We start from the raw sequence: 14,940 nt of genomic DNA, 5'->3' as shown, positions 1-14,940 counted from the left end.
ACGCACAGGAACCGCTGACAGGCAGAGGAGCTGTTAGGCAACAACCAACAGCTGACAGACCTCATGCATAATGTGACTGAGGTAACCTGCTGAAGCACTGACATACAGTGCATGGGACACAGCCAGGAGCGCTATCTATCTGTAGAATGTAAGTCCACAAGGACAGGGTCCTCTCCCCTCTGTACCAGTCTGTCATTGTAAATTTGTTTACAGTAAAAGATATCTATAACTCTGTACGTAACCCCTTTCTCATGTACAGCACCATGGAATTAATGGTGCTATATAAATAAATAATAATAATTTTCAGTTTTGAAGATGAGTTCAGAAAGGGTTTGAGCACCGCAGTTTACTGCAATTATTTCAGTTACGAAATTGGCAGGGGTTAGAATAGCAGACCACAGTTGATATAGAAGTGTACGTCAGGCCAAGTCTACTCTTAAGAACTATCTGATACGCTATACATGTCTGACCCTTTTTTTCAAGTGCCCACACACAATCTCAACTGAAAATTGATAAGTGGCTTCTACCACCCTAGTATGCCCCCATCCTATTAGAAAATGCATGGGCAGAAATGTATATAACTGATATTTACAACACCTATAAATCATTATTACCTTTATACACTGTCCTTTGCTTTAGAGACAAATTAAACATGCTACCAATTGTCTTTATGTTAAGGAAAAAAATAATGTTATTAAATTTTAATGTTTAAAATGCTCCTGTAAGTGGTTGTATCTGATTTCTTACAGGTATATGAGATCCTCAACTCTGCGGAGCTCCTGTGTTTAAGGAGGAATCTTGTAATTCCAAGCCCTTTAACGGCTGAGTGCATGGTGGCTGCTAATCCACGTCTTAAGGTGCCCACTGTTTTGGTTGGAAGCGGCAGCACTGACAAGGGGCAGCTATCTTGTTTGAACTTAGTGAAAGGTGGACATACTTGTGAGGTAACGTATTTAGTCTTCAAAACCACATAAATGGATTTGTGCCATTACATCCTCATTTACATTTTTTCCCTATAAATACGTCCGTTCTATAAACTCCTGCAAAACATGTTCTACCCTTACACACCATTATAGCAATACATGGAGAAATAAGGTGTGTTCTCTGGGAAGCTTTTGTAAATCACTTTGAGTTGGAGAGATTCTTTTCCTAACAGAACTTTGTTCCTGCTAATTTGCTCTAGGAGTTCTTGCTTCATTGGTAATATTGTGATTAGGACAGACAATTTGTTATGTTTTTTTAGAACATGAAATGATATTGTTAGGAAGAAAATATGTCAAACTGGTTAGTCTTCTATGTTTCTGCACAGGTATGTCAAATAGTTGAAACGGAATGTAATTCATGGGGATAATTTCTCTCCCCAACAACTTACAATATTGCGGTGTGTTCATAATTTGTCAAGTGATTCATGCTGCCCCAGCCAGAAGAATCAAAGATTGGATCTTATGTTGTAGATAACTGTGACTATTTCTGAAACTCTAAGGTATTTCGGAGGAAGCATACATTACTTAGGGGACGGTAAAAAGATGACTGAGAAGACCATTAGCCAAGGTGGATCCTCTCTGCCTTTTACCCTACTGACTCTGCTTGAAAGACAGGTCTCCACTTGTGTGTATAGGGAGAGACCTGTGAATCAAAAAGAGCCAGGTGGAGAGAAGCCAGTGACTTGTTTTCTCAGTTAAGTTGTAGTTTATTTTTAAAATGTGTATTCGAGTTCATAGCTTCATTGACAATCTACGTGAACTTGTCAGTGTCTAGTCAGGGATCTGTCATGGTTAGGGATAAATTGTTACTAAAACTAAATTCAAAGACAAGGTTCAATGATTGAAATGCATGGGAAATAACTAGGGCAAGTTAACATTAAAAGGAACTTGTCATATCCCCAGATTCTATTAACTTGCCGATGTGGGGTTAATTTGCAGGTTAATAACGTTCTAATGCTGTCCAACCACCTTACTGAAAGTGCAGCTATCAAAGAAAATGAATTTTATTCCTCCCGGGTGCTCCTGGTTTTCAGTGATCGAGGCATGCTTGCAGTGGCTACAGTCACTGCTCATAACGTTGTGTAAGCACACCTCGACACTTAGATTGACAGCTCACTCTACAGCTTACAGACACTGCTAATTGTGTATTAAGTGATGAGTGTAGCCTGGCAAACCTCAGCTGAAAGCAAGCGGCTCCTGGGAGGATTAAAGTTCACTTTCTCCTGATAGCAGCGGCATGCAGGCATCCAATTCCCTGTGGAGTATTATTAAACAAAGAGGAATATAGAATCTACTCTTCTGTACTAGTTAGTTCTGATGAAGGTCCTCCTGTGGACCGAAAACGTTTAACAAAGTATTTGCACAGATGCACAGTAAATGTAACTCTCTTTCCATATTCTTTGAGTGCCAAGTTTTTTCAATTCTTTTTAAAGAAGTAACAGTCACTTTGTGTTTTGTCTTGCCTCTGTTTCGGCACTGTCAACCTTATTGAAGCACAAAAGTGTGGTTGACCGCCGAGAACAAAGTCACTCAGTCTCCCTCATTAAAATTTGCCCCAATTCGGTATCCGCTTGAATTCCATTTTTCACGGCTTCAGACAGAAGCACCAACAGAGGCACAGACGTGTATCAAAAACGCAATATTAACACAGCCTTACAAGTAATGTACCTCAAGTTTCTCTTCTGGATCATGCTCTTAGTATTTTTGCAAGTTGCATAGGATAAGGCTTGGTAGGTAAAATTTGCCTGTTTGCTGATGAAATAAAATTATTCAATAAGGTTGATAATTCCTGTATGCATCTACGTTATGGAAAATGATTTCGCATTTCCAGAAATGGTGAAAATTATGGCGTTTGCAATTCAGTATTTCTATGTGTATAATTACAGACTTGTGAAGATTCTCAGTTTGAGTATTGTTTTGGTAGTTCTGTATTAGGGAAACTAATTTAGAAAATGAATCAAAAATGGGTCAATGCCGTTAGTAAAACGTGTTAAGCAGTAGAAAAAGAGAACTTATGATCCCACTGTATAGAAATACCTTATGTAGAATACTGTGTACAGTTCTGGAGACCTCACCTACAAAACACATAGATAAAGTAGATTCTAAAGGCTAAGTATACAGTTGTGGGCTTATATTAATAGCCTGGGAAGCTCCATGGGCATTGGCCCCTTCCCAGGCTATAAACATCGGCCCCCAGTCGGCGGCTTTCCCTCTTCTGGTTAAGAAAATGACGTGGGAACCCATACAATTTTTTTCAGAAACATAATCTTTTATTAATTAAATACATGTACAGTAAGCTGCACACACACTGTACTAATTATATTTGTCACAGACATCTATATATCTACCTATTCTATATGTATTTACTGTATGTAATACATATATTCTATCCTGTTGGGTCCTGCAGTGATTTTATACTACGGGCTGCTGAATTGCCAGCTTTTCATCTATCTATCTATCTATCTATCTATCTATCTATCTATCTATCTATCTATCTATCTATCAATCTATATATGTGTGTCACTGACATCTATACATCTATGTATTCTATGTGTATATATATCTATTCTATCCTATTCTAACCTGTCACTCTGATTTTACTGTACGCGGCAGATGAATTGCCGGCTTTTATTGTATCTATCTGTTTAAAAAAAATAAAATAAAATAATATATATATATATATATGTGTGTGTGTCACTGACATCTATATATCTACCTATTCAATTTGTATTTACTGTATGCAATCCATCTCTTCTATCCTGTCGGCTCCTGCTGTGATTTTATACTACGGGCTGCTGAATTGCTAGCTTTTCCTCTATCTATCTATCTATCTATCTAATATACATATATATATATATATATATATATATATATATATATATATATATATATATATATCTAATATACATATATAAAATTGGAGCAGCATCAAGTATTACCTTACAGATTATGCAAAGCTCTCCCAACCAGCAATCTAATGGTCTCCAATAGTAGAATCAAATAAAGGAAAGCAGCACAAAAAAGCTAAAGAGAATAAGTGGACTTTAATGCCTGAACGGCGTGGCAACGTTTCGGATGTAATATCCTTTTTTAAGCTTGAAAAAGGATATTGCATCCGAAACGTTGCCACGCCGTACAGGCATTAAAGTCCGCTTATTTTAGTTTTTTTGTGCTGTTTTCCTTTTTTTTATTATATATATATATATATATATATATATATATGTCACTGACATCTATATATCTATGTAATCTGTGTGTATATATCCTATTCTAACCTGATATTACTGTGCGCGGGCATGTGAACTTGCCGGCTTTTCCAAGGAGATTGGTGTGTAAAAATCGGACAGCACTCGCATGGTCCGAGTGCTGTGAGATTTTTTTTTCTCGCACCCATTGACTTCTATTGTGGGATGCGATTGCAATCGCAGCATACTGCAAGTTGTTTCCAGTCCGATCGTGATCAGATCCAAGCTGGAGAAGAAAAAAACGCAGATGAAAACACAATTATAGAATAATATTGGTCCGAATGCAATCTGATTTATAAGTGGGAATGAGCCCTAACACATTTGTTTCCTGAGGGACACTTTGTATGGGGAAAGACTAGATGGACCATGTGGCAAGGATCGTGAGCTGCTTTTATGACTTTCTAACATTTATGTTTAATGTGTTCACAATTATTCCACTTTCTTTTCAGGATTTTTGTGATGGTACAATCCTTTGTCTTGCATGTGTGACTGTCCCTGATGAAAGAGAACATTGGATCTTGGTGGGGACACAGTCTGGTGACATTCTGGCTGCACGTGCAGAAGACGTAAAGACAAAACATCGTCTTCAGAAACTGTCTGACTCTATTACATGTTTCTTGTTTTCTTGTCAAATACGACAAAGGTATGATTTTAAGTAGTCAACATTATGATAACTTGTATTTGTACCGTCTGAATTGTAAAATGCTGTAGAATACTGCTCTAAAGGAATTTGAGTTACAAATTGACTGGCATATTAATCTAGCGTATAAATTAAATCTATATAAATATATTCTGTTTATAACCTATTTATTTAATTTTAGTCAGAAGAAATATTTTCTCCTGGTTGGAACAGCTAATGGCCACATTGCAGTTTTCGAAGCTGCTACAATAAAGGTTAGTAATTCGGATTTTGCATAATCTATCTTCTTACAGGCTTGTCTTTCAGCAAAAAAATACCTTTTCATGTAAGTGTCAAATTGTAACATAATTTTTGACCACTAGTGCACACATTTCTACACTTTCTTTCTCTGTTGTTCAGTGTAAGTTATTATTCGAACTCTTTTTTTTTCCATTAGCAAGAGCAATCCACACCGTGCTTGGTAGATAAATCTCCAATCCGGGCTTGGTGTGTCGTGGAGACAAGCTCAGCCATTTTATATCAAAATACTACACTACTTGCTAATGTGTGGACGTAACAGCTATCTGGATTGTTATGAATTCAGATCAACGTCCCAGAGATTTTTTTTACCTGTTCTATCTCATAGTTCTTTTATAATACTTACAAATTTGTTAACAACCATTTGGGGTTTTTAACTTAATACTCTTAAACTTTTATTTCATAAAGAAGAAAAATAACAATTTTCAATCAACTAGAGCTGTGCAGGAAGTAATGGTGCACCCAAGTTTTGATTCATGCCGCCAATAGTTTAGGCAGCATGAACCAACTGACAGATTTCTTTAAAATAAAATAGAATGGCCAACAAATATATATGGGCAGGTAGGAAGCCCAGAGTTAAAGCAGACATGTCATAAGATTTCACAAGAAAAACCAAACACATTAATAAATAGATCTCGGATTAGACTAATTGCCTCTTCAGAGAGGAAGAGTGCTTGAACTCTAGTACTAACTATTGGAAGTAGCAGTCCTGAAAGTTACTTTCAACCCTTTAACCCCTTAACGACTAGAGGTATTTCAGTTTTTGCGTTTTCGTTTTTTGCTCCCCTTCTTCCCAGAGCCATAACTTTTTTTATTTTTGGGTGAAAATGGCCATGTGAGATCTTTTTTTTTGCGGGACGAGTTATACTTTTGAGTGACACCATTAGTTTTAACATATCTTGTACTTGAAAACGGGAAAAAAATTCCAAGCTCGATGAAATTGCAAAAAAAGTGGAATTCCACAGTTTTTTTTTCTTTAACCATGTTCACTAAATGCTAAACCTGACCTGCCATTATGATTCTGCAGTTCATTGCGAGTTCATAGACACTAAACATGTATAGGTTCTTTTTTTATTTTACTTTTTGCATGCTTCAATAGTCTCTATGGGAGACTAGAAGCTGCAGTGTTTAGCAGAAATTCTCACTTGCTATGAGCGCCAATCACGGGGTGGCGCTTTTAGCAATCTGGCAATGACAACCATAGAGGTCTGCTTCAGACCTCTGGTTGTCATGCCAACCCATCGGTGACCCGCGATCATGTGACTGGGACACCGATGGGCGGGATTAGCAATGTGCTTCCACTAAGCTCGAGTTAAACTAGTTAACAGCTGCTGAATGATTGCTATCCCACCCAGGGATGTTGCTGGCACATGTCATCTGTATAGATCAGCTGTTATGTGCCTGGAAAGGTGTGGGCTCCGGCGCTGAGCCCGCACCAAACTGGGAGCCCGGCATCAGCGTACTCTTGTGCCCAATGTCGGAAAGGAGTTATTGAGCCTTGCCACATGACTTATGATAGAAGCCAAACCAGAATCTCAATCTTCAAATATAAATATGCAGGATAGATAAAATAATTATCAATTGAAGTTTCTTCCATTAACCAATTGTTCCAGGGAATATCAGAAATTGCACCCACATTTATGTGCAGGATATATACTGATGTATCCTTTTAGCCAGAGATCTCCTGATGACCTAACGTCCTGTGAGGAAAGTCGTCTAGATGGAACCTAGATGAACATGTGGACTGATAAGTACCAGGACACATGTTTCTCTATCCTTAACATGTTCTTATCTTGTTCCACATTTATCTTTATCCTGATGCTAGGAATCTATTTATATTATATACTGTCTATGGTTTGATGGAAATACGCCTACCCTTCATAGTAATACTGATAGTACTCACTTATTGATTATATCTTACCCTTACCTTTGGTGTGTCCACACAATCAGTGGAATTAGGGACATACAGGGATATTGAGGGTCAGACGACTAGTGAGTGGGGGCGCCACTGGCAAGCAGGAATAGGGTGGCAACCTCCACGGACTGGAAGGGTAAGTGTAAAGGGTATATCGAGTATAGAAAGATATTTTCCCTTTAAATTGGTGATATATTAGGTACACAAACCATCCCCATATACCTTTGTCCAACATTTTTAAATACATAAACTATCATTTCTATGAGTTAAACTAATTGCACCTATTTATTCTGTCTGTCCCTATTATGTCCAAATTATAGGGACTTCTAGGGAAACTGAGGGACAAGACGACATGTGAGGGGGGGGGGGGGCACCAACCTCCTCGGACAGGAAGAGCGAGCTTAGGTGATATTAAGGATAGTATTTTCCCCTTTTTGCTTGGGTACCTGTTTTTGATCCTGACAGTAATTGTAACTAAGCATCTATCTTATGCTTTAGCATCTTATTCACTTTACTTAGGTGGGATTATTTTGGCTTGAGAACTATTTTAATGCTTGTAATAAAATATATATTTTTTTGTATTGCACTTGCCCAAGTTATACACTCGTATGAGCGAGCTCTAACACAGCCTTTCAAAATACATACTGTCACAATATAGAAGATCCTGCAAGGGGTCGGTCAACGGATGGCACAGCGCTCACACAACGGGAATGGTAAAGGGGAGAGGAAGGCCCTACCGATAGGGAATGAGGGATGGTCACCACCTGAGCTGAAAAATGAGCCTGTCCCTGCACTCCCCTAACGCCCTAAGTGGGTCCTTCCCTCTGCCGCCGTCAGGAACCTCGTCCCTTGCTATCACCTCATACTGCCCTGGCTAATGCACTGGCCGGCAAGGGTGTGAGCCTCACCACTGCAGATGGTACAACACGGGACAGTGACAAACACGAGACAGATGAGGTATAAGCGCAACACTTAGCTTCCAAGCTACTGCTCTAAAATCCACTCAGCATAGAATACAAAACCAGGACCTCAAACTGCTGATACACGCCGGCACCAGAGAGCTCCTCACACATTGGCTGGTCTCCAGAGAAACTATCACTAACAGTCAGCTGATGCATCAGGTGACCATCTAAAGGATGGTGGGAGTGGTCACCACCCACATCAGCTGACACAGCAACTCTGCAGTTGCAGCAGATTGCCAGCGAGGAAAAACTGACATTAACCCTCGCTGGTCCTGAAAGGAAATTCTACATTTAAAACAGAGTGGAACCAGAGCTGCCACGAATTCAAAAATGGATCATGACACATACACCAGCCTCATGAGGTCTGAGATCTATTTAATATAAGCAATTTGTATGGTTCATTTTAGTGACAGACCTTCTTTAAATATACGCCTAGACTATATAATTGCAAAGTAAACAAGGAATAATCATGGAATTATGGAAATCACAGGATTGATAGACGTATTTCTGATATTCAAATTATGAAAAAATGGAAACAACATTTTCTAAACATGTCGACTTAGTCTTTGTTGAGTATGAGTGCCACTTGTAGAAATACATGCATTTACACTCCTTGGCATGCTATTAGTGAGTTTATTAATGGTTGAGGAAAGTTCTGTTTATTGAATGGACTTGGCCTCGCAAATCATCAAGATCCACTGGTGGCAGCATCCATTGCAATTGCTGACCAATGAATTCCCAGATGTGCTCGATGGGATAAAAGTGTGAAGGCACTGCAGACCATTGTGGCACGTTTAAGCCATGCAGACTGCTTACAGTAATGTAAGCAACATGCGGTATGGCATTGTCGTGTGGATACAAAAACATCCAAAGACTTTATTGAACATATGTAAGTTATTTTAAAAGATCAAATGAAAATAGATATCATAGTGAGAAAAAGACTAGTAAGATTTTTGAGCTTATAATATTATTTATATTACATTTAAAGGGTTATTCTCAGTATCTCATTGGTCTTTAGCAGGGTACATGCATACTTATTGTTAATATACATACTACGCACAAAGTAACATTTTTTTTTATTGTACCTGTGTCTTTTTTCATCTCCTTCTGCACCTCTGTGCATCCAGCTTCACATAGAAAAATTGGCTGTCCTATACTTATCTGCTAAAACTGTATTTGCCAGCAGCATTTGCGTTTCCTCAGTGCTGCAGAACCAGTCCTACCTTTTCTGTGTGCCCTTGACTTGCCCCACTTCTTTGAGTTATCATCAAGCTAATCTAGATGTAAAATTCCTTTATTATTCTGTGCACTTTCTGCTCCTGTGCAGTACCCTACCTGGCCGATTTTCTGTTATGTCATCTACATCAGTAGAGCTGCCTGTGTGGTTCTTACATCGTTAGCTAGTTATAGCAAAGCTCAACTGTCCTGCCCTCTTCTACAGCAAAGCTGGCAATGCAGAGCATTTTTTGTTGCCTGGTGCTGACAGATATGTTTTCTGAAACCCAATCCTACCTCTACTCTCCTTCAACATTCCTACTTTTAAAGTACAATCTGCCTATGTCCAAGCTCTTTCCAAGTTGCCATCATATACTAACCCCCGGGCTCTGCCACTGCCTTTAATGACCACTTAACCATCTGGCTTCTACACCATTTCTTTTGATATTCCTGCCTTCATTATGAGTGATTTAAAAATCCTTATTGACACCAACCAGTCAGCAACCTCCAAACAATTTTCACTTGCTTCATCCTTTGGTCTCATACAATGGTTTTCTACAACCACCCATAAAGATGGTAATACCCTAGATCTCATCTTCACCCACCTCTGTTCCCTATCTAACCTTGTAACCTCACCTCTCCCCCTCTCTGACCATCACCTACTTAAATTCTCATCCCTGTTTTCTTAAACTGCCTCTCAAGTCTAGCAATTGTCACACCCTCGCAGAAACCTCAGGAGTGGACATTCATACACTCTGACTCTCTTCTAACTCTGTCCACCATATTCTCACTCCAAGACATAAACACAGCCAGTGTTTTCCAAAACACCACACTCACATCAGCTGTGGCCCCTCTCGTACATAGCAGAATGCAACAAATAGACAACCCTGGCACACCAGCCTCACAAAAAGAGCTGCATCCAGGGTTGGTTTTGACTTATAAATATGGATGAAAAATAGTGACCAAATACTGAACGTGTGAATGTTGCCTAAAAGATGTAGCGGCTTTCAGCTGAATTTTTATAAAATCTTAGCAAACTGCTTATTGTTTATCTGTTTACCGCCTGTGCGGCCGCCCTGCCTGGGAATCCCCGCCCTGCAGTGTCTTCTGATTTATTCTCACTGCGGGGTTGGGATTCACAGGCAGGGCGGCCGCACAGGTGCAGTCAGCTAGACTGCATATGAGGACAGAGGACGGGCAACGCTCACTGCGCCTGCCCAAGGCATGACAAAAGAGCGCAGGCGCCGGCTGATTTCAAAACAGCGCTGAGGAGGCGGCGCCCGGCGCCAAGAAGACTTGAGTGACGGCTGTGTGGCGTCTGCAGCAGGGGGGGGAAGACCTGCCTCCAGGACTGAAGAAAGGTATTTAGGACAAACTAGATGGTGGCCCGATTCTAACGCATCGGGTATTCTAGAATATATATGTCCACATAGTATATAGCACAGCCACGTAGTATATTGCCCAGTCACGTAGTATATTGCCCAGTCACGTAGTATATTGCCCAGTCACGTAGTATATTGCCCAGTCACATATTATATTGCCCAGCCACGTAGTATATAGCACAGCCCATGTAGTATATTGCCCAGCCCACGTAGTATATAGCAATGTGGGCATCATATCCCTGTTAAAAAAATAAAATAAAAATAGTTATATACTCACCTTCCGGAGCCCCCGGATCCAAGCGAAGCGGTTACCGACGCTGCTCGTGCACTCCAGTCTCAAGAGTACGTAGCGGTCTCGCGAGACCGCTACGTCATCATCTCGCGAGATCGCAGCACGGACCGGTTACCGGAGCGTCGCGAGCGGGAAAAGCCTGTTGTCGATCCGGGGGCCGATGGACGGTGAGTATGTAACGATTTTTTATTTATTTTTTTATTATTTTAAACATTAGATCATTTTACTATTCATGCTGCATAGGCAGCATGAATAGTAAAAAGTTGGTCACACAGGGTTAATAGCAGCGGTAACGGAGTGCATTACACCGTAGCATAACGCGGTCCGTTACCGCTGCCATTAACCCTGTGTGAGGACAGACTGGAGGGGAGTACGGAGCGGGCACTGACTGCGGGGAGGAAGGAGCGGCCATTTTTTCGCCGGACTGTGCCCGTCGCTGATTGGTCTTGGCTGTTTTGCTACAACCAATCAGCGACTTGGATTACATGACAGACAGAGGCCGCTACCAATGAATATCCGTGACAGACAGACAGACAGACGGAAGTGACCCTTAGACAATTATATAGTAGACTAGCTGAAGAGCCCGGCGTTGCCTGGGCATAGTAAATATCTGTGGTTAGTTATAGCACCTCACTTCTCTTATTTTCCCATCAAGCCTCTCATTTTCCCCCTCTCATCTCTCATTTTCCCCCTCACTCCTCTTATTTTCCCCCTCACTCCTCTCATTACCCCCTAACACTTGTCATTTCGACCTCACATCTGTCATTTTACGATCACTCCACTATTTTCCCTCACTCCTCTCATTTTGCACTCACACCTTTTCAATTTCACCTCACACCCCTCATTTTCACCTCACATCTCTCATTTTCCCCTCAGTATATACATCTTTGTCATCTCCCTTATATATAGTATACACCTGTATGTCATCTCCTGTATATAGTATATACCTGTATGTCAACTCCCCTGTAAATAGTATATACCTGCTGTATGTCATCTCCTCCTGTATATTGTATATACCTATGTGTCATCTCCTCCTGTGTATAGTATATACATGTGTGTCATCTCCTCCTGTATATAGTATATACCTGTATGTCATCTCCCCTGTATATAGTATATACCTGTATGTCATCTCCCCTGTATATAGTATATACCTGTATGTCATCTCCTCCTGTATATAATATATAGCTGTATGTCATCTCCTCCTGTATATAGTATATACCTGTGTGTCTTCTCCTTCTGTATATAATATATACCTGTAAGTCATCTCCCCTGTATATAGTATATACCTGTATGTCATCTCCCCTGTATATAGTATATACCTGTATGTCATCTCCCCTGTATATACCTGTATGTCATCTCCTCCTGTATATAATATATAGCTGTATGTCATCTCCTCCTGTATATAGTATATACCTGTGTGTCATCTCCTCCTGTATATAGTATATACCTGTATGTAATCTCCTCCTGTATATAGTATATACCTGTATGTCATCTCCTCCTGTATATAATATATAGCTGCATGTCATCTCCTGTATATAGTATATACATGTATGTCATCTCCCCTGTATATAGTACATACCTGTATGTCATCTCCTGTATATAATATATAGCTGTATATCATCTCCCCTGTATATAGTATATACCTGTATGGCATCTCCTTCTGGCTGTCAATTTGCCTCCAACACTTTTCCTTTCACTTTTTCCCCATTATGTAGATAGGGGCAAAATTGTTTGGTGAATTGGAACGCGTGGGGTTAAAATTTCGCCTCACAACATAGCCTATGACGCTCTCGGGGTCCAGATGTGTGACTGTGCAAAATTTTGTGTCTGGCTGTCAATTGGCCTCCAACACTTTTCCTTTCACTTTTTCCCCATTATGTAGATAGGCGCAAAATTGTTTGGTGAATTGGAACGTGCGGGGTTAAAATTTCGCCTCACAACATAGCCTATGATGCTCTCTGGTTCCAGACGTGTGACTGTGCAAAATTTTGTGGCTGTAGCTGTGACGGTGCAGATGCCAATCCCGGACATACACATACACACATACACACATTCAGCTTTATATATTAGATTACAAAATGGATTACCGTATATACTTGAGTATAAGCCGAGATTTTCAGCCCAAATTTTGGGGCTGAAAGTGCCCCTCTCGGCTTATACTCGAGTCATGATCGGTGGTGGGGTCGGCGGGTGAGCACTGGCATATACTTACCTAGTCCCGGCGATCCTGGCGCTCCCCCTGCCTGTCACACTGTCTTCGGTGCCGCAGCCTCTTCCCCTGAGCGGTCACGTGGGACCGCTCATTAGAGAAATGAATAGGCGGCTCCACCTCCCATAGGGGCGGAGCCGCCTATTCATTTCTCTAATGAAGCGGTGCCGGTGACCGCTGATAGAGAAAGAGGCTGCGGCACCGAAGACCAGCTGTCCGGGGGAAGGAGCGGGACGCCGGGAGCAGGTAAGTATGACATATTCACCTGTCCTCGTTCCACACGCCGGGCGCTGTCTCCATCTTCCCGGCGTCTCTCCGCTCTGACTGTTCAGGCAAAGGGCGCGATGACGCATATAGTGTGCGCGCCGCCCTCTGCCTGATCAGTCAGTGCGGAGAGACGCCGGGAAGATGGCGCCGAGGAGCTGCAAGCAAGACAGGCGAGTATGTTTTTTTTATTTTTTTTATTGCAGCAGCAGCAACAGCTATGGGGCAATAATGGACGGTGCAGAGCACTATATGGCACAGCTATGGGGCAATGGTGCAGAGCACTATATGGCACAGCTATGGGGCAATAATGGACGGTGCAGAGCACTATATGGCACAGCTATGGGGCAATGGTGCAGAGCACTATATGGCACAGCTATGGGGCAATGGTGCAGAGCACTATATGGCACAGCTATGGGGCAATGGTGCAGAGCACTATATGGCACAGCTATGGGGCAATGGTGCAGAGCACTATATGGCACAGCTATGGGGCAACGGTGCAGAGCATTATATATATGGCACAGCTATGGGGCAACGGTGCAGAGCATTATATATATGGCACAGCTATGGGGCAACGGTGCAGAGCATTGTATATATGGCACAGCTTTATGTGGAGTATCTATGGGGCAATGGTGCAGAGCATTGTATATGGGGCACAGCTTTATGTGGAGCATCTATGGGGCCATAATGAACGGTGCAGAGCATTATATATATGGCACAGCTATGGGGCAACGGTGCAGAGCATTGTATATATGGCACAGCTTTATGTGGAGCATCTATGGGGCCATAATGAACGGTGCAGAGCATTATATGTGGCACAGCTTTATGTGGAGCATCTATGGGGCCATAATGAACGGTATGGAGTATCTATTTTTAATTTTGAAATTCACCGGTACCTGCTGCATTTTCCACCCTAGGCTTATACTCGAGTCAATAAGTTTTCCCAGTTTTTTGTGGCAAAATTAGGGGGGTCGGCTTATACTCGGGTCGGCTTATACTCGAGTATATACGGTATTTCTGCAGTTACAGCACCAATAACTAAAAGAGCCACCTTGTCAGAATGCAGCATTACTGCTGCACAAGGTGGCTCTTTTAGTTTCAAACACCTTGGGGGGGGGGGGTGACAGGTTCCCTTTAAAGAATAACTTCTCATTTAGATACATAACTAGAAAGTGGAGACATAGCAGGATTGATAAATGTTACAAGTTAAAGCTTTCATCAGTTCTACCATTTTATTTGGCCTATCTGTTTAGGCTACAGTCACATTTTCCGTATTTGGTCAGTATTTCAAATCTGTATTTCAAAGCCAAAACTAGAAGTGAGAGAAAAATGCATAAGTAGTGACGTGTTTCTTTTATATCTTTCCTCTCAGTGCTCTTCACCTAGTTTTGGCTACAAATACTGATGTAAAATACTGACCAAATACTGCTAGTGTGACCATAGCATAGCCTTAGTTCTATAATCTGACCTTTTCCACCTTTTGTCCTGTGTTTAAATGATGCATGTTATAAGCATTGTGTTGATGAAGAGCTGTTT

At 41.1% G+C, this 14,940-nt stretch overlaps 1 protein-coding gene across 3 annotated transcripts in view; it reads left to right on the top strand.

Annotated features, from left to right (window-relative positions):
* LRRK2 (leucine rich repeat kinase 2) overlaps positions 1-14,940 on the top strand; it is a 220,063-nt gene that overhangs the window by 190,758 nt on the left and 14,365 nt on the right. For all 3 annotated transcript variants that reach the window (XM_077264815.1, XM_077264816.1, XM_077264814.1), the window contains exons 45-47: positions 750-944; positions 4,678-4,871; positions 5,050-5,122. In XM_077264815.1, coding sequence (XP_077120930.1) covers positions 750-944; positions 4,678-4,871; positions 5,050-5,122 — 462 coding nt within the window. The remainder of the gene's footprint in view (positions 1-749; positions 945-4,677; positions 4,872-5,049; positions 5,123-14,940) is intronic.

This window comes from Ranitomeya variabilis, chromosome 5, assembly GCF_051348905.1.
Source record: "Ranitomeya variabilis isolate aRanVar5 chromosome 5, aRanVar5.hap1, whole genome shotgun sequence".
NCBI classification, from domain to species: Eukaryota; Metazoa; Chordata; class Amphibia; order Anura; family Dendrobatidae; genus Ranitomeya; species Ranitomeya variabilis.
This window is presented reverse-complemented; position numbering and strand designations above follow the sequence as displayed.